The following is a 20,181-nucleotide window of genomic DNA, read 5'->3' on the forward strand; positions in this document are numbered from 1 at the left end:
GCCAGATTTTGCTAGAGCTGAAGAACGCCCAGTTTGCCTTTAACTAAAAATATATGTCTTTATACAACTTGTGCAGTGGACCATACTGCTCAATTGGAATCAATATCTCCTATTATATAACCATTATTTTCCATTATGACAGTCTGCAAGATCCATCTAGACTCGCTTACACAACAAGTGCCACACCTTGCTGCCTCCCAGTTGATTCCCACACCCTGAGGTGGGTACTTACTGTAGGTATTTGGTAATTAGGGACTGAAAAAACATTTTAACACACGCTCATTTGTTTGGTTTTAACAAGCCTAATCTGAAAATGCATTGCCCTCAAGGTGTCATTTTAGCGGGTTGCTATGCAACTCACTACACATGGTATAGTCTTACCTGTGGTTCTCATTTACTTTAGACCTACATGGATGGGATCTGGATGACCTTAGACGGTCATAAAAAACTTTAATTTTTCATGCATTTGAAGGTATAAAATATTACTGGGCACCTTGATTACTGCCCTCTTGTACAGATCACATTATATTTGTATCTCAAATCTTATAATTGCCTTCCTCACTACTCTTGTTCACTTAGACTAGGTCTATTTCTTTATGATTGAGTTAGAGTCAATCACAAATATCAAAGAGGGACTTTCACATGGACTCATCTCAACCCATAAGTGCACTTAAGAATAATAAAATGGAATAGTCATGCAATGGGTTACTCTATCTATGATAGAATCTGTAGACCACCATATCCACACAGTATAGTCTTAACGCCGTCTCTATAATCTTTACTACAGGCTGTGCGCCCCGCCTGGTGCACAAGCGCGAAAACTGCAGCTGCAGGAGCAGAAATTAGTGTCCTGGCCCCTCGGACATAATTGGGGCTCATCTAATGAAAATCACCGAATTACACGGGAAGCCCAATAACTGCCTCTGCCCTGCTGCTACTAAAACAGTGTGGTTATGGCGTTTCTTATATTTTTTTTCATTTCCAATTTTTATTCAATACCGCAACTGTGCACCTATTCTTAAAAAACGCATTTTTTTTTTTTTTACAATAAACTATTGATAAAGTAATTTAAAGTTATCAAGCTTGTCTTAGTTGTCTTCATCTTTCAAAAAAAAAAACGCATGTAACTTGAAGTGATCAACTTATTGAAAAAGTACAAAACTCCTCTTAAATTTAGTAAAATGTAAATTTATTTATAATTCCAAAAACGCAAAAGTCGCATTTAAAGAATAAATAAAAGTTAGTTTACTCACCTATTCAACCCCCCAAATACAGGACCGACCAAATTGCAGAGCAGCCTGCTTGAAGCCTCCCCCTCTGGAAAGTAAAGTCAGAATTTCAGGAGCTGCAGCTGGACCCCTCTCTCCTCTCTCTGGCTACTGGAAGCTCCGCCAGCAGATGTCCAAGAAGGAAAAGCCTCTTTCCAAGTGGGAAGAATCTTTCCACCATCGGCTACTTAATAGGGGGGCAGTTCCCAACTCTCAGTTTACCATCATATGGGCATCTTACGAAACCTCCGCCTGTCACTTGATAGATGTCCCCCGCTAAGACTGATCCACTGTTTGGAAATTACATTTTTTCCTGCATTCTTTTGGTCTGGTGATTTTATGAGTTTCCAGTGCCAGTGTGACTTAACAGCAGGGTAACAGTTGGCCAGACAACAGTGAGGGCGGGAGTGTTTTATATGCGCAACAGGCAATCTTATCCGATTTATTTACTCAGATGTCAACTCAAATAAAAGTTGATTTTTTTCGCTTTGTAAATAGAAACTTCTTGGCTCTTGGTGTCATAATGTGGATATCTCTCATAATGCGTTCAGGATGCTTAAAGAAACAAAATCAAGCGTGATAATGTGAGCCCATATATTTCTGAAGTTTATTTATAACGTGGGAATCGATGGAAAGTGGACTATTTTGGGGAGAAGTATTTCAGACGCAGCTCACCCTGCTGCCACAATGAGGCGTCTAACTGATTGGGTTATGGCGCCCTCTAGTGGTCAAACTAAAGACCTGCACTACATACAAGTTCGGATTGATGAGGAAAATCGAATACTGTGACTAAAAATACACAAATTACAAATGGACTGTTTAACTGAAATGGGTCTTGATCTGTTTACTAAAACATTTAACATCAATATAAAGGTTGTAGCAAAATCTACCAAACATCTTCAGACACAATCAAGTCTCATAAAATGACACAATTTCACAAGATATACATTTTTATTATTATTTGCAGCTCATCATTTGTACAATCAATAAATATTTCAAAAATAGAACATACTATTGATAGGACAAATAATTTCCCAGATTACAAATCTGAGCAACACGGAGTTGATAAGTTACATACAGCATCTGCATGATTGTTCCATCAAATAAATACACCCCATCACTGTGTCACTGTGGCTTCTTGGGCATTGCAGCAGTTAGAAGCTCGTAAACGACATATCCACTCCCTGCGGAGAGACCAGACAAGTATTACAGATGTGACCAAGATACAACACAAGCTAAGTACCCTGACATCAAACGATCCCTCGTGACGCATCATGCAATTACAGTAATTTGACTTTCAAAGTCAGTCGCAGTAATAACATTGGGGTTGGTTCAGGTGAAGTGTGTTTTTATATAAAAGACAGAGCGAGGCATGTGGAGTGAGCCTGAGTCATCAAATCTCAGACAAATGCTGACGTACCAAACACAGTGAGAGTCATTGTGGCTCTGTAGAGCACAGCGTCCTTCGACCCGCCTTTCAGATGGATAGGCATACCGTTATCCTCCTGTTTAAAGAGCGAAGATAAAAGGCATTTAGTTAACTTGAAAAGACAGCTTTACCTCAAGGATATGTGAAGGCTTCATGTGCTTCTGTTTCTATGTTATTCAAAGTTTCGTTGAGCTCATCTCTGGTTAACCATAGCAATTAAGTGGTGGCGTACAGTACACTATGCCATAAAGCAGTGCTTGCTTTGGGATTTAGAAGCAGGGATAGCCCATTTGTCAACTATGGCTACAATAATTTCTAGCACTATGCAAGGATCAGCAAAGCCTGCCACACTGGAATGTTGATTTTGCAATGGATTTTTAATTAGCTTGCAATAATTAGTATAACTCCAGCCCCAGCTACAGGCGAAGGTCATTTTAACATTGTAGGGGAAATACCCATACTTATCTGTCAGGCTACATAGAGGATAAAAATAGATTCTGTCTCCAGAACCTGGGAATAAAGTGGAAACTTTAACATTATCATTAGCAGTATAAATCTTTTTTCTTTGTCTTCAAAAACTGATAAATGAAGAGTTCATATTACAAGTCAAACAGGCACATAAACTTATGACAAAAGGTTTCACCTCATATTGCTGAAAACTGTCTCAAAATGCTTAACAAATCAGTCATACTGTTTAGGATACATTAAGACATATACAAATTTCACTTCACATCTGTGACATAACCTTTACTCAGATGTGTCACTCTAAGTGTCAGAGAAAAAAGTTCTTCATAAGACTAGACTAATAAGGCTAACGAAGGTCAAATAGCTTCTGAAACACTGTTACAAAAAAAGAAGGGATATTTATGGGATGATGTGTTTATAGATGTCATCCTTGTGAGGATAAACCTTACTTGGAACATTTTTTGCTTTTCCTTGACAGAGTTAGCGATCTGTCTGCGTGTACTGCTGGTGATGGTCCGCCTGGAAAGCTGCCGAAGTCCCTGGTGGTACAAACACTTAAGTGAGGATTTTTTGGTTTAAACAGTTAAAAGTTAAGCATGACAAACAGTGGATAATGATGTAAGCACAAACACCTAAACAGTATACAAAAGTGAAAAGACACAAAATACAGAGTATCGTTATGTGACAGAAAGTTAGCAAAGTTTACTGCAAGCTAACTTCAACAATCGATGAGGGAAAGTGCCATTTCTGTAGCACTGGAGCACTTTGAAGCAAGTGTGCTAAAAATAATTACTTGTTTCAAAGCATTTATTAATGAAATGGTGACATCTGCTGGCCAACCACCTGTATTGCATTTGGGTGGAAGGGTTTTAATCAACAGTGAGTCAAAACAAAGGTCAAACTCACTGCTGTCACTGTTATTTAGTTTAAAAAATGGCGGCACTGCACATACAATCACTGCATATACGTTCAAATTATTTGATGATAGTTTTTGGTTTGGTTTGGTTTTAAATTGTTTGGATGGTAATCTCAATGCAAACTGTTTACCTACCTACCTCAATTCAACCCTACCATTTAAAGCACATCTTACCTTAACCCTCAAACTTTAACCTACCTTGTTTTCTGGCGTCTGTCTGTCTGTCTCCTTAACATTTATTACGTAGCTTTACGTTTACCACGCATGAGAAGGATTCTGGGAGTTTTTACGCCGTGACAGATAACGTCGCCTTCTTCATGGTGGTCAAGTCAGCCTCGTTGAGTTGAAGCGAGGTGAAGGTCGATACCCTGTCGAGTTTAAAGCTAGCTTCGCCCTTAACATCACTAACTTCACTTCAACCTGACTTGCTTTAATGCTACACTTGTTGCTCAACCTGCCAGACAGCTGGCGTCCTGTCAAAAGGGCAACTGATTTACAGTCATAAACACACAATAACGACATATAAATTATAATATACTATGTATTCCTTGAATTAATTAACTTCACTTCAGTTAATAACTTGCTCTCAACTGCTAGCTCGGTAGCTAACATTAGCGGCAAGTATTAAAAGTTAAGCTAGGGACCGTTAAGTTAATCGTTATTGTGAGCTATGTTTAATAGTAGTGGCCAAATAATTACACCATAACACCCCCCATTAACACGTTAATGACAAAACTGGAATATTTTATGGTTAATACAATCGACTGAAAGTCACTCTTACCATAAGCTGTCTGTACATGTTGGCAAACTTCTGTTATGTCTAGCTATAAGGTAAAGGCACTGCACAAGGACGGACACTGACAGTCTGACTACCCACAATCCCTTGGCGGTAGTGCCACATCCGGTCACGTACGCCTATATTTAGGTTTTTAATAAGTAAATAAAAAATAAATGAATAAAGATACTAGTACTACTACGAATAATAATAACATTAATAATAATAATAATAATAATAATATTTAATTGAAAGAAATATCTGCAATAAGACCACAAATTACACCAGTACATTCAGCAAGTTGTTTAATTGGACCCTACAAACCTTATAAAAACCCATAAATTTCAAATTTAAACAATTTACTCAAATTAACTTAATAAATCAAGAATGCATTATTGTAACAGAGGATGGAGTGAAAAAAGGGAGGAAACTAACACATGTGACACTGTTAAAGTGCATCTCATCTGGTCAATACAAAGAACACAGGATAATCTAACACTCAGGCAAAATTGTAAAATAATTTTTGTGCTCTAATCAGCCCAAGACGCTTCCCAGTCTATTTGAGTAATGTATATAGTGGTATTGGATAATGTCTCTATCATTACTAAGCATTAGATTAAAATTTCAAGATGCCTTGACTGTCTCAGTCTCTTTATACAACCAGTCACAGCGTAAGGTAGACAACCACACTTTTGTCACTATTTGTCATAAGTATTCTACGACTCTCCAAGGATAAAATACTTCATGTTAAAATTCAGTGCTTACCATAATTAAAAGCACACGAGTTATGATTTTCCCATCCCATATTCAAGGTAATTTCAAAAACCACAGAGGTATGTCAGTGAAATATAACGGTACATTCATCAGCAGGACATATTACAGTACATAATAGGGACAAAAACTTGCATTAAAAACACACACATACATCCTTCAACAATTAAGCCATTCGCAAAGCACTGCTAAAATACAACAGGTACTTTGATAATGTATAGATAAATAAATTTTTTCGAAGACAGGAAATGACATTCTCAGCAGCCGACTTGAAGCTATATGCACAGAGACACAGACTCTCGCATCCTTCTTTTGCTTTAGTTGCCCTACACAAAAACACAGCTTTTGATGAGACACTCAGGACAATGCTGTCTTTACACAGACACACAACACTTACAGAGAACAGTGTATTCTCGCTGAAGTCAACAGGCAGTCCAGAACGGACCCCTCAGGGTCACTCATGCATGCATAGACAGCAAAACGTGATACAGCAACAGTTTAGTTCGGAATATCTGCACTGTTGTTGCGGGTGTCGTATTTATGGTGGATGATGAGCAGAACAACGCCCAGGAAGAAGCAGATGGAGCCCACAGTGATGTAGGCAATGCCAAGGAAGGGGTTCTTCCCTCCCATCCAGGAGATGGTGCTCAGGATCATGCGCTTGCGACCATTAAAGGTGTGCACAGGGTAATCTGATGGTCATATGGTTAAAGAACAATGACTGGAGCTTCTTGCTTCACAGTTATTACATCACATCTTGCAAAGAATCACTCATTAGGACAAAAAATGTGAAAACCCTGAAGCATATTCTATCACCATATAAATCCACTGAGAGTCAATGAGCAATAAATTTAATCACCCATTTACTGGTAAGGTATTCTCTTTGCTTTTAATGGTCAATAATGCCACATGACTAAATGTGTCCCACATATTCAGTTTAGCTCTGTAGTGTTACACTGGTTTTAGTATAACTATGTTTACTTGTTGGTTTTAGGAACTTGCAGGATTTGTCTGCACGACTTGCAAGCTTTTAGCTTCGAGGGAGACGACTGGCAACTGATTTTAAATGCAGAGGTATGTGAAATCTACAAAGTTGATTATTTCATTGTCACCTGTAAATGCAAAATTTAAAGATATTCGGTTAAACATTATGGTCCGACCTATGTCACATTTCTGCTGTGCTGATTCTATGTACTCTGTTGCTTTGCTTGCCGGCCTTTCTTTTTTAGGTGGCTAAAAACAAAACATTATAGGCAGTGTTTGCTCAGCTCTACTTCATTTTATGTATGTGACTGAGAGGTTTTCTACCCGGAGGCTATATTAAAAAAATATTGGGATTCAGTCTATAAAATGACCTATTTGGGGTTTTTATACTCAGCATTGTTAAGACCTAAGTATAGACATTAAAAATGCATAACTGGAATTAGCACAATACTCACTTTTGGTTGCCAAGCTACTACTGTATTTGATACTGTTAAGGTGTTTTGTCGTTTCACTAAGTTTCAATTTATCACTCTGTAGACAGAATTTGTGAATTCACTACAACTCTGTGTTATTTAAGGTGATCTAATATTAGTGTGTTTCTACATAATAATGTGAGCATTTGAAGCCTTATGTAAGAAAATAAAAATTACCTACTCAGCCCTGCAGACTAAGGCTAACTCTAGACTGATTGTGCAGTGGAGGTTTTGGCTTTGATTCAAAGGATACTGTAAGTGATGTTCAAGATGTATTTGCCTCTGGGTAGAGTGGGGGTCGTGCTAGACTTCTTCTGGATGATGCGATAGAGCTTGCGAAAGGTGGGCAACGCAGCCGTGCGCATCCACACAATGAAGTCTTCATTGATAAAGCCGTTGTTCTCAGCATCTGATGGGTCCAACTCGAACACTGGCTTCCTCCAGTTTACCGGCTTAGATGTGCCTGAGAAAGAAAAAGACCTTACTTATGTGTTCATAAGCCTCAAAAGATCCTGCCCACAGTTCTAATTCAGTCTTAAATTACCTTGGAAAGCCACAGTAAGGTTGTTGTTGTTTCCTCCAGGGTTCCTGAATTTCACATGCTTGTCTGTCCACCACGCGATTCCCTTCTTTACCAGAGTAATTGCATTTCTGGTGTCATTGGAATCGATGTGATACAACTCCAGAGTGTCTGAAATAAGTTCACAAGTTCAACAAAGACATAGTCAGCAGTAATACATACACAGCTGAGGAAAAAAAAGTTCTTCACCGTGTCTCACTTACCATTGAAAAGGCTGTTAGCTATGGCCCCACATGGAGCGATGGGCTGCCCTTCACTTGTACGGTACGGTTCACATTCCTTGCTTGGGTTCTGCAAAAAGAAGCCACTGTAGAACTGATACAAAAGGCATTTACTGAAATCTCTGCATGTTATAATGGCAGACCTTTTCCAAGATTATACCTTTAAAGATGCCTTGTCACCATTCAGTTGGCTGTCATCTCTGGACTTAACATAGCGTCTGTGGTTCTGATAGAAGTTGGATAATCCGTAGTACATGAAGACATTGCTCTGCAGGGGAGGAGAGATCATATTATAGACAGACTGTGTCAGTAAATGCTGAGAAGTACTTCACTAAGGTGGCACTTGAGTGATTCTTTGTATCATCAGCTCTATCTGTAGATGTGTTTATGATAGACAGAACTTAATTTTTTAACTATTTTAAATGAAAGGTTCACGTGTGTAAATCACAGGTTTCTAAATGTTCTCAACTAAGCTAAAGCAGAGTCTGCACACGGGACTATGCTCCCATAAACATGTATTTAATTTCATTACCAGCTAGTGAGAATATGTTCACAGGGGCACAGACCAGGGACTAGTGTGCAGACTCTAAAAATGGCTATTATGCTACATTATAACCCATATCTAAGCTGCACTTAGTGACACTACTTTGTCTTGTGCGGAAACTGGTGATATAAAAATGCAAACGGCTGACAGCTTTCTATAAGCAATCAATAAAATCCCACTGGAGTTTGCTGAATATATTTAGACTAGAATAATCGATGACAATGACGGCTCCAAACAAACCTTGAGTGTGCCTTTCTTTGGACTCAAAATGGATCTTAATGGACATTTAGTGTCAGGAGGGCAGTTTCTATCTTTTAATGCACTTTAAAGCAACGATATCAGTTCTGAAGCTGCAGGCATGCATAATTCATTGGGTCTGCATGCTGCACGCTGGCGCTCACCTCAAATGGCTGCTCCAGTGTGAAGGACACAGAGCAGAAGCACGGTGTTGTGCTGTTCCAGGTGAAGTTGTTGGCACAGTTGTAGCATGGACTGTCAACGTCTACACCTGTGTAGTCAATCTAAGAAGTGGGAGATAATTAGTCATAAACTAAAAAAGCAGAATTGAACATAGTAAGCACTTCTAACTACATGGATGCGTACTGTTTCATACTGTTCCATAGCCACATACACTAAGTAGCAATTCGATTCAGTAGAAGCAGATAAACCTATGTCAGTCTAACACAACTGCCTTGCAATACATTTCACTGTTATGAAGGATATATAATTATCAGTTTATGTTATGTTTAAAAGAGTTTTAAGAGGTGTTGATTCAGCTTCTAGGAGCTTATAGAGGACTGTCATGTATATACATATACATGGGGTGTTACACTACAAAGGGTTTCTAAACTGTTGTCTAGCCTCATTAACATAACTTGGGTACCACACAAAAAGTGTTTCTAACATTTTGATATGAATATGTGGGCAAAACACTAGAAACACTTATTATTATAATGCCATTTAACTCAGCAGCATCACCAGCTGCAGCTTCCAAATAACTATTAAGTTCCCTTTAACACCTTTTTAAAACAACAACATTATAACCTTCCATTACAGTGCTGCGGTATCACACTGCATTAGTTTTTGCTAGTTAGTTGTTAGCTTTATAAACTGACAGCCGAGTATATCCGGTAACTTAACTATGACAGATGCTAACAGTACTGAGAAACAGGAAGCATCTAGGGTATCACTTGTTATGGGTGTTCTTGCTTGCCCCAACACAAGAGGTTTAACGTTACAGTCAATAACATGGCTTCCTGTCGTGGCTGAAGTGGAAAGTGGAGATAAAGTTAGCTGTTAAAAACACAGGCAGACGTTTCGGTTACTGTACCTCGAACTCTTTGATGTTGTTTGAAGTGACGTACAGGCCGATGCCGATGGGGATGAAGATGAGACCGATAACGAAGAAAGCAGGCAGCACGGTGCCAGCCGTGAGGATAGGCTGCCAGGCTGGTAGTCTCTGCTGTTTGAACGCGGTGTTGTCCGGCTTTTTACTTTTCACAACCCCTGCGCCTCCGTGGTTCGAGGCACCCGAGTGGTGTCCGTCCTCTTCCTTAGCGTTGTAGCTTGACGCCATCATGGCTGCAATCCGCTTCGGGCAAAAATAATCTACTTTAGTTGACAGTCGGCGGCTCCGAGTTAATCCCACACGGTGAAAACGAGAGAACACGTTAAAGGAAAGGGCTAAACTGTCAAATGAGGGGAGTTTACCCTCATTCTAATCCAAATATCTACTCATTGCAGTATCGATTCTAGCCGTCTTGTTAATCTTCACCAAGGGAAAAAAGCCGGAAGCAGTAGAGCCAGTAGGATGTTGAAACGTAGCAGTTACGTCACTACAGAGAAGGCAGACGCCCATTTACTCACATTGTATGTTGTGTAACATCTGATAATAAATGTTAAGTGTTGGTGACACTTTTAACTCCTGACATGGACTCAGTACGCGATACAAGCTGCAACAAAGAAGTTTTTCATTATTTTATTTTTATTTTATCTTTTAAAATAATGAAAAAACATTTATTTATTTTTTTTAATCTTATTTATTATTTTATTATTTTATTTCATTATCACCAGTTTTGAAATTGAATCACCACTGAATACTTATTTGAATCTAGAGCATTCAGTTTAAAACCTGACTTAAAATGATAAGTAGGCTATTTTTTATTTTAGTGTTCAAAATTCAGACAGAAGTTCCAAGTTTCTATTATTCAAAAACTTTATAAAAATTAAAAAAAAAAAAATAAAAAAAAATAAAAAAAAAATTGGCTACCAAGGATAAGCAATGACTTATCCTTGACTGAGAAAAAATCTAGAGATATCAAAGAGGTGAACATATATCACATAAATACAGAAAGATGGATATATTTCAAAGAAAAAATATATATCTAATAACATCAACTCTATAAAGTTAGTGGTATTTAAATACAACTTCTTGTGTTTTGTTTTAATAATTTAATTATCATTCTCTTTGAAGCACTTCCATCAGCACCTGTTGTTTTTATTGTACTCTACAAATACTTGACTTAATTTTAAGATTATTGTTGCCTTTTTTTGCTTCCACATACAAGGAAAATAGTTTCACTTTATCACAATTTACATGGAAATTTGCTACAGATTATGAATATAAATTAGTACACTGATCTTTTGTTTCAGTACATTTGACTAACAAAGTGAAAAAATAGAGCAATTCCTTGGTTGATGACTGCATTGTCCAGTGTAGCAAGAGTGCTGACTATTTAATGATGTAAGAGTGTGATCTACTTTACTTACAGAGACGAAACAGTTGCATGCTGTATATCTGGCCTGTATGCAAATTCTCCCTCTGTCTTTGCTGCATATTTGTGTTAATTATTTTCCTACATAAAATGAGCATGTCAAACTACCCTTTGAAATCACATTTATTTAAAATACATTTCAGTACAAATCCTTTACAGAAAAAAATAAACATAATTTACATGAAAACAATAAGTTTGACTTACAATGTGTCCTTATAAAATATTATCAACAAATTCCTTATATGTGAGACAACCACTCAAAGCAAGACACAGTTAGTAGCAGCAAGTGTGATATAATATTTAACCCAAATGTCCATCACAATACACGCTGTAGATACAGAGAAAATGTTTCCATCTAAATATCAGAAATGGATATGAGACAGGCAAGTACAAAAGACTTTACAAAAATTAGAAATGGCTTATTTAATTACAAAACAATGCCTCTGTGCCATATAATCTCTGGTTGTATTGAGACTTCAGAGCCTTTTCTGTGGGTTTTGTTATAATCCCACTGAAGCACCATATTTAATTATGTATGAGTATTTTGTGGGTGCTATTATGTCAGGCTTTTCCCCCATTGTGTAAAGTATTGCTATTCACAGTGGATTTTTTAACTTCTATCCTCATAGACTGACTCTCAGCTCGTGACTCCAGCTTCACTCCACCCGCGATCCCCAGGGATCCCAGCACAGCCTTTCCCGTCTTCAGGCTCTTGGACATTGGGATGCGGGTCAGCCCTGTGCGAGGCGGCTGGGCATCTTGCCCAGTCTGTTGACAATAGGGAGACAGAGTACAGTTTCTCAGGCAGGAGAATAAAGACAGTGGAGCACTTGAGGGGAACATAAAGAGTAAATAATGGAAAAGGGGCCAAACCCATTACAGGGAAAAAAGGAATTCTGAATTTCTAAACAGTGTAACTGATCATATGTGCTATAGGAACTGTGTGAATGAAAAATGTAAACATTTATCCATTCTTTCACCTCAATCCCAGTGTGTGAGGGCAAGGTTTCAGTGTGTTGTTACTGGTGCAAGGCTGTTTTGTGTCAGCCAGAGGGCACTGAGCCCTGCATGTCTGTTTGTGAATGTAAACACTGTGTTACAACTATAAATTACAGCATGACTGTAGCAGAGTGGCAAAATGCCACATCATTAGCTTTGCTGCTCTGAGGCCTGCATAGGACCATTTCTGTCACGCTATCCATCTGATCCACAAAGAGCATATTATAAGGTCCACTGAAACACTAACAGTGCTGCTTCATCTCCCATTTCTAGCGGAGTGGGATGAAACTGATAGTGGACATATTTACCTTGTAAAATATCACTTGTTTAATACTGAATATAAAACCATCAGTAACTGATAACTCTAAATTGTCCGTAGGTGTGAATGTGAGCGTGAATGGTTGTCTGTCTCTATGTGTCAGCCCTGCGATAGTCTGGCGACCTGTCCAGGGTGTACCCTGCCTCTCGCCCGATGTAGCTGGGATAGGCTCCAGCCCCACCGCGACCCTCAAGAGGATGAAGCGGTTAGAAGATGAATGAATGAATGAATGAATGAATGAATAAAACCATCAGCTTCAAAACAATGAAGAGAAGACTTCAAGCATTTTCTTTACATTTTGGGGAAATAAGTGTTTTTCACTTTCGGTCTGAGAGTTACATGAGAAAACGAGTTCCTCTCTCACGTTTGTACAATAAATATAAGCGTGCAGCCAGCAACCGGTTAGCTTAGCTTAGCACAAAGTCTAAACACAGGTTGTTACAGCTAGCCTGGCCCTGCCCAAAAGCAACAAAGTCTTGCTATCACCTGTAAAGCTAGATATAACACACATTTAAGTCTTCTCTGCTTATTATAGAAAAAATAAAGTGCAAAAATGACAATTTGACATTTTACAGGGGGGTTCACTGTAGCCAGCTATCTACTGTAGAATAGCAACTTATCATTTGTAGACTTTGGTTTTTGTATGGATTAAAAAATACAAGCTATAATGTGATCAGAGGTGCTTAACAGTTACTACAATGGAAGTAAACTGAAATTTCTGTACTTATTATCATTCTAAAATGATCCACTTTTTACTGATTTCTTTGGTAGCAAGTACCTCCAGTTAACTGTTGATAGTAATATACTGTGGGTGGATTGCTGTTGGGCAGGTATCTAAAAGAATGGACAAACTATTTAAAGGTATCTATAGGAAAACATCTTATTCCATAATTTGGATGAACAGAACCTTTAAGTGTAACTTACCATGCTTTGTGTATGTCTTGGAGTGGTGGATGCAACAGGGGAAATAGTGATAGTGCTCATCACTTTGTTCTGCGTGCTCCTGGTGGCAGTGGTGGTGATTTGACGAGGGGAGCGTAAAACCGTCCCAGTCGATAAGGTCATTTCCTTGCTCTCCGTTGCAGCAGTCACTGGCCTGACTACCATCTTAGGGGTCATGCTGTTGCCGAGATGAATGTGGATCTTGTTATCGTCTGTGGTGGTGATGATGCTGGTGTTGTTGTGGCCCTTCCTAATAGGCATTGGGACCATCTGCTTCTCAGGGGTGACCTTGAAAACAGCTCGGCCCATGGTCATCTCCTGAGGTTCTGGGGAAGCAGATGCTTCAGGCACTATGGCAGTGCTCACTGTCATAATAGAAACAGGGGACAAGGGCCTTCCCGAGGCAGAGGAGGAGACTCGGGTGCTTTCTGGAGACTTTGCTCTGGATATCGTTGTGATAGTGACTGGAGACTTGGCTCTTTCAGGCCCCTGAGGTGCAGTGGTGGACCTTCTCTTGTTAGTTGGAGCAGAGTAGGTGGGAATGATTGTGATCCTGGATTTAGGTTGAGCAGGGTTGGGACTGAGGGGGGCTGAGCTAGTGAAAGCATCCTCAGCAGTGGGGCTGCTGATCTCAAGAGTGGCCATGTTGTTTTGGTGGTCAGGTGTTACACGGATATGCAAAGGCTGCCCTTGCTTTTGGGACATGGTCAGTTGAGAAGGCAAATGATCTCCATTGATTTGCAGATGCTTTCCCAAGTTAGACTCTTGAGGGGTGTTATCCTTTTTCCTCATCCAGGGAATCCAGGATTTCTTCACACCAAGGTCGCTACCAGATGATGGGCAACGCTCAACACCACTCTTCTCTGTTGGTTTCTTCAGGCACTTCTGTCTGAGGTTGTTCATGATGTGATTCTCTTCTTGAACAGACTTCCTGATAAACACGGCTGGGGTATCCTCCTCTGCTGGCCCAGAGGATGCTGCCTCTGTCTGCACCCCAGTGGAAGTCACAGCAACATCCACCATTCTCCTCCCATTCAAACTGGGCCTTAGTGCTCGACTGTGACGCTTTGCTACCTCCAGTTCTTTGGTGAGATGGAAAACTTCAGTGCCCATGTTCTTGGCTCTCTCCTCTTCCTCCAAGAACCTCTGCTGCAAGAGAGAGTAATCCACTTGGAGCTGAGAAAGTTGGTCTTCCTTGTGCATCAGTTCATGGATCTTCTCCTTGAGGGCTACAACATCTGCCTGTAGTTCCCTGGTTTTGGCCTCCTCTCTTTTGCATCGCTGTCGTAGTTCTGCTTCCTGGCTTTCCTCCTCTCCTTTCTCAATTGCTTTGTTCCGTGCTATCTGACCCCTCATTTCCTCCACCTGTTGGGAAAGAATGTTGGCTTTGTCTTGTTCGGTCATGAACTTTTTCTCTAACATGTCGTACTGATCCTCAGTTTTGATCAAATCTCCCTCGACTACTTCAAGTTGTTTGAGGCGCTTTTTCAGGTGCTCAATTTCAAATGTCAGCTCCTTAACTTTGTTGTCTTCTCTTTTGACGGGGTCAGACAGTCTTCCTGGTTCGCATTTCACTGAATTCTTCACTGATAGCTTTTCTGCTTGCTCAAACCCATCTAACCTCTTTTTCATTTGACTGACCTTAGAATTAAGATCTTCAGTTTTATCAATTTCATAGGCTAGCTTTGTGCTCAGCTCCCCCTTTTCTATGGTTAGAGTCTCTACTTTGGTTTCCATCTCTGATTTCAACTTTAAGAGCTTTTTGCTTTCCTCTATCAGTTTCTCAGTCACCTCCATAACTTTACCCTGCTCAACTTTGACCATCTTGCTCAAATCCTCCTTCTTCTTCTCGTCTGACTTCATTCTTTCCATCAGGGTCTTTCGTTCTTCCATCAGAGCAACAGTCAGTGATTTGAGCTTACTCAAGTCATCCTTAAGGCTCAGCTCAGACTTTTCCAACTTGAGTTCAGAAGACTCCACCTCTTTCATACGGATCCTGAGAGCTACAACTTCATCTGAGAGCTCTTTGGTGAGGCCCTTTTCTGTGTCTAGAGCAGTGTGTAACTGTGCACACTCAGCCTTGCTTACGCTGAATGCACCCTCAAGTTTCTCTAACTCCATCATTCTTTTTTGGAGCTTCTCCACTTCCAGCCTTAGGTCTTTGCTCTTACTATCCTCCTCTTGTAGCCTCTTTCTGAGCTCCTTACACTGATTTTCAGTCTTGGTAATCTCCTCATCCTTTCCCTCCATCTCCAGCACCCGTTTCCGCAAGTTCTCCAACTCAGTAATCAAGTTGGAGTTTCCACACTCGCCTTTGCCGATCTTCTCCCTCAGCTCCTGCAGCTCCTCCTCAGATTTCTTCAAGGCCATGTTGCTCTCCTCCAGCTCCTCCACTTTATGCGTAAGCCCTACAAGTTTGGCATTAAGTTGACGGTTGTGGATCTCCTGACTGGCAAGCTTGGCACTCATCTCTTCATGTTGTTGGGTGAGCTTGGCGGATTTCTCTTTAAGCTCAGCCTCCAGGCTCAGGACCCTGTGGCCATCCTCCTTAGCACGCTCCTTGGCTTCACTCACTGCCTGCTCCCACTGCTGGAGCTGCTGGCTGAGTTCCTGGGCCCGCTGGCTCTGTTGGTCCATTTGCTCCAGGTGCTGCTGGCGCTCATTGACTAACATCAGGGCAAATGACTTCAGCTTGACCAGCTCCTCCCGCACCTTGGCCAGACGTTTAGAGTGCTCCTTCTCCTTCTTTACCTGGTAGGCCTTCTCGTTCTCAAGCAACCGCTTCAGTCTGAAATGTGAAGGGAAGAAACAAAGGCGAGGCATTAGTGTGGTGTTTTATTCAAAGCGAGTGCCTGTGTATTTGTGTTTGTCATCGTGTTGTGGAAATTTGAATAACTTGTTTTTCAGGATTTAATGTTTTATCCCAGCTAATGTTTCAAAGATAGTGAATGACCATCACAATTTTATGCATACATTTTATAAGAATGGTTCGCATGTCAACATGACATATCACTCACAGAAATCCAGTAACTCAACATTTTACCACACATAATATATTTGGCTGCTGAAAACGAGTCCAACACTTGAAGCCATGGCAATTTATCTGAGACAGCACAGACTTTGATAGAACTGATTACTGATTATCACTGATTATTACATTTTGCAATAAAATGAAGTTCATACATGCTATGCTACTATGCAGGACAAGTAATATGATCAAGAGGGAAAACAGGCAAAGATTAAAACTACAACTCCAAAATACTCCTGCTATTTCCATCCTTGTTGTTGGAATAGAAACTAAGAGCACAAACTGCTACTGAAAGTTTAACACCCCTCACCAAGTGGTCTTCTTTTCACTCAGCTTCTTTCTATGCTGCTCATGCCCATTCTCATCTCCGGCTCCAACAAAATGCATGCAAAGAAGACTGAATGCAAAGCTGCATCTCTGCCTTGTACACTCCCAGGGACATACAATATTCAGCCTGAACATTTTTGCATTGCAAAAAAAGGAAAAAAAAAACAAATGAGCAGAGGCACCAGCACAACACAGAACAATGTGCATCTACAGCTTAGACATTCTATAAATGCTCAATATGCACAGTGGACACAGTCATAACACCTCAAAAACTTTACAACAAACCCCATATAAAACTTACCCAATATGGATGCTCTACAATCAGCACACACAAAAAAAATTGGGGGCTTTAAAAAAATCCAATGAGAACACATAAGAAGTAGCAGAGGCTTTCTTTTTCACAGATCCTCCGCCGTCACATTCCAGGCATGTTATCAGGACAATGAAAGGTGAATAAATACAGTGGAGCACCACCGGACTTCTAGTGAGTGATGTCATCTCATCCATATAAGGCAGTGATGTGTGTATGAGAGTGTGTGTGTGCTGCTCTGCTTGGGACACTGTGAAGGGGGTGGGACCCTTACCACAGGAGGAGTGTTTCACAAAACTCCCCCTAATTTTCATGCTTTCATAAAACATGGCATGTTGGAGGAAAAACAACTAAAGACTTTTTCCCTGCCAGAAAGTTTGCAAAGGTATGACAAAGAATGAAGAAGTATTACTTTTTTTTGCAGACAAAATACAGTTTAGTCCAAGTTTGGTGCAATGTAAATTATATTTCCATTGTCCAAAGTGTAAAGGATATTGCCTTTGCAGACCGGAAGCCATCTCATTGGTACAGGAGGCAGGCAAGATCGTCTCCTGTAGTTCCACTCAAGGGGAAACTGGACTTGAACAGGGCTCCTTGAAAAGTCAACATGTGATGAGGAAAGCAGATATGACCGAGGTGGATGTCTCCCTTGAGGTGAAGAAGATCTGGGAGGATATGTAACCATGATTATAGGTTTATGAAGCACCATGCTCTGACTTTCGCACGGAGCCATATAGATACAGTTAATCTTTTGACACACCACGGTTAACGAAACCCACATCTCTGCAAATGAATTCAATTTGAAACTCTGATGTTGACTGACAGTTTGTAAGTGACAGTAAACATCTACATTGATTCATATTACCAGCAGCCGTAGTTGCCAAGTGGGATCAGTGGATCTGTACAACATAGCCATCCAGATCACAGAGTGCAGCTCTTAAAATTCATACCTGAACAGTCAGATGTCAGTGATACCCTAGATATTGGCGCTCTAAAGTTACTTTCATGCAAAGGTCAAAGACATGATGTCAGTGGTACTTGGCTCCAGTGGTCACCAGCTCTGTTTCTAAGAAAGAAATAACTATGGACAAATTGGCTGTGTTCAGTATAGTCCCTCAAGTGTACTGTAGGTTTAGGAAAATTGTTTGAAGGGTTGAGGGTTTCAAGTTCTCAGGCGACTTAAATGTGCGTGCGAGAAATAAAAACACATTTCTTAAGTAAATACACAGGTGCAATCCATAAGCCAACATCCACTGAAGAAGGTTGTTTTATTTTCATCATGGAACAACATCTCATCCCATGTTTCCTGGGGAATTTGCTCAGAGGCATTGCAGCCCCTCTGTGTCAGCGGGCCGAGGATTGAGGCAGACATGAACTGCCAAAAAGCTGTCAAAACACTGTGTTGTACAGTAATGACCTCTCTTGACAGAGAAAAAGCATTAAGTGTTAAGCAAGAGAGTCGGTGATAGTGTACAGTACACAAGATTGATGTGGTGTTAAAAGAGAGGAATCAGAGGCAAAGTGGACATCGGATTATTTAAAGACAAACACAGTCGGTCTACACACACTGTGTGCTGACAGATAGAGGAATAATGTGAAGTTTTTGTCATGAGGCTTTAAAATGACAACAAAGCAACTGTCAGGTCTGCATTTTCATTTTGTGTGCGCGACTTTACATGTGAGCCGTTTCTTCCGTTAATCATTGCACATACCGCCGTGCCACTTAAATATGTTAACTCCTTGACACATAAATTGCTGTGTTGCCTGAGAGGGTGTGAATGGCTAATGGCTACCAGTCAGAAACTGCTTCCTGTGCCCATCCTCTGCATTCCTGCAGGTGTTTGGCACAAGACCTTTGACTTTTCTCTCCTCACTCTCACCCAGATGGCGGGAGGAGATCACACCGATAAAGACGAGGTGATGACGTGCTTCCATCTCACCTGAGAAAGTGAATGTCAAAACAGATACCAGACACGGCAGATATGTGCATGTTTCTGTGTAGGCGTTAGCGCTAATATGTCCTTGCAATGAATAATGTGTTCGTGCATGTTTGAATCAGTTTTCACACAACTTGTCTGTGTTTTGTATATTTGCATGAGCTCATCAACAATCCTAAGTCAGTTTTGTGTCCTTCTATGGCATCAGAAGAATCTAGGCTCTGCATGTGTTGACAGATCCAGACCTAGCAGAGTTCATCCCTTTAACTCTCTCTGTGAGGTGACAGAGGCCGATCTGTGCGCGTGCCAAGGCACCTGCTGGAAACTACCTGGCATGAGAAGGAGGTCATTGAATGCAAACCAAGGATCAAGTGAAAGTTAAGTGGTAGTCCATTTGTGATTTGTGCCATATACTTTAAATTGAAGCCTATAAACATTTTGGTCATGATGCATTCATTCATTCATTCATTTTCCGTAATTGTTTATCCTGTTGATACATAGCCTACAGTGCTTTTTTAAATTAGCTTAGCCAGCTAGCAGCTTAGCTCTAGAGATGGCAATATCAACCAGTGACTTTGATAAAGATTGATAGTGGATGGACTGTCTTGACATTGCCAGGCTGTTGTCATGCATTGTTCGAATGTATACCTACGAACCTTGAAGTATTTTAAGATGACCCATCATCATGTTTCTTTTACTAAACCTAACTTATGTAGCCATGTAACTTTACATTAAGTACGTAACGTCCTTTGTGGGGCTCTCATTCGTCATACGAACCGTTGTATGAGGATACATTGGAAGTCTCCAACAGACAGTCATGGTCCCCAGAAGATGGAGCCTGCTTTCGTGATCCCCTGACATTTTCTCTGGTGCCACCATGAGGTTTACATTATGGGGATTCCATTGAAATGTCTCCACACCGATTGGATGGATTGCAATTGGGCACAGGCATTCATGTCCTTCTCAGGTTGATTTGAAATGACTTTGATGATCCTCTGTAATTTCCTCCAGCACCACCATCAGGTCAAATTTTAATATGTCCAATACTTTGGTTTGTGACCAAATACATGCAAAACTAATGACATTGCACCAAAGTTAGCATGCTAATGCCATCAACTA

General features: G+C 40.3%; 4 protein-coding genes across 7 annotated transcripts in view; all 4 read right to left on the reverse strand.

The window, feature by feature from the left end:
- col12a1a (collagen, type XII, alpha 1a) overlaps positions 1-1,443 on the reverse strand; it is a 60,305-nt gene extending 58,862 nt beyond the window's left edge. For 3 of the 4 annotated variants that reach the window (XM_049595964.1, XM_049595963.1, XM_049595965.1), the window contains exon 1: positions 1,254-1,442. The gene's annotated coding sequence lies outside the window, so the exon portion shown is untranslated. Of the gene's footprint in view, positions 1-1,253 lie in introns of all 4 variants that reach the window. The other variant, XM_049595966.1, reaches the window with a different exon arrangement.
- A 757-nt stretch (positions 1,444-2,200) lies between these two features.
- Positions 2,201-4,980, reverse strand: LOC125900770 (cytochrome c oxidase subunit 7A2, mitochondrial-like). The gene is made up of 4 exons (XM_049595988.1): positions 4,860-4,980; positions 3,612-3,701; positions 2,689-2,773; positions 2,201-2,452 (listed from the first exon to the last, which is right to left on the reverse strand). Exons 1-4 carry the CDS (start codon positions 4,875-4,877, stop codon positions 2,394-2,396), a joined length of 252 nt encoding a protein of 83 aa, XP_049451945.1. The 5' UTR covers positions 4,878-4,980; the 3' UTR covers positions 2,201-2,393.
- A 161-nt stretch (positions 4,981-5,141) lies between these two features.
- Positions 5,142-10,224, reverse strand: tmem30aa (transmembrane protein 30Aa). Its single transcript, XM_049595985.1, has 7 exons — positions 9,757-10,224; positions 8,828-8,947; positions 8,043-8,150; positions 7,865-7,952; positions 7,626-7,772; positions 7,335-7,544; positions 5,142-6,316 (listed from the first exon to the last, which is right to left on the reverse strand). Exons 1-7 carry the CDS (start codon positions 10,003-10,005, stop codon positions 6,123-6,125), a joined length of 1,116 nt encoding a protein of 371 aa, XP_049451942.1. The 5' UTR covers positions 10,006-10,224; the 3' UTR covers positions 5,142-6,122.
- Positions 10,225-11,280: 1,056 nt separating this feature from the next.
- Positions 11,281-20,181, reverse strand: part of LOC125900764 (filamin-A-interacting protein 1-like) — a 28,530-nt gene continuing 19,629 nt past the window's right edge. Inside the window, exons 5-6 of the mRNA XM_049595974.1 lie at positions 13,443-16,248; positions 11,281-11,968 (exon numbers count right to left, since the gene is read on the reverse strand). Of these exons, the coding sequence (XP_049451931.1) occupies positions 11,762-11,968; positions 13,443-16,248 (3,013 nt within the window). The 3' untranslated portion in view covers positions 11,281-11,761. The remainder of the gene's footprint in view (positions 11,969-13,442; positions 16,249-20,181) is intronic.

Source organism: Epinephelus fuscoguttatus, linkage group LG14, assembly GCF_011397635.1.
Source record: "Epinephelus fuscoguttatus linkage group LG14, E.fuscoguttatus.final_Chr_v1".
Taxonomy (NCBI): domain Eukaryota; kingdom Metazoa; phylum Chordata; class Actinopteri; order Perciformes; family Serranidae; genus Epinephelus; species Epinephelus fuscoguttatus.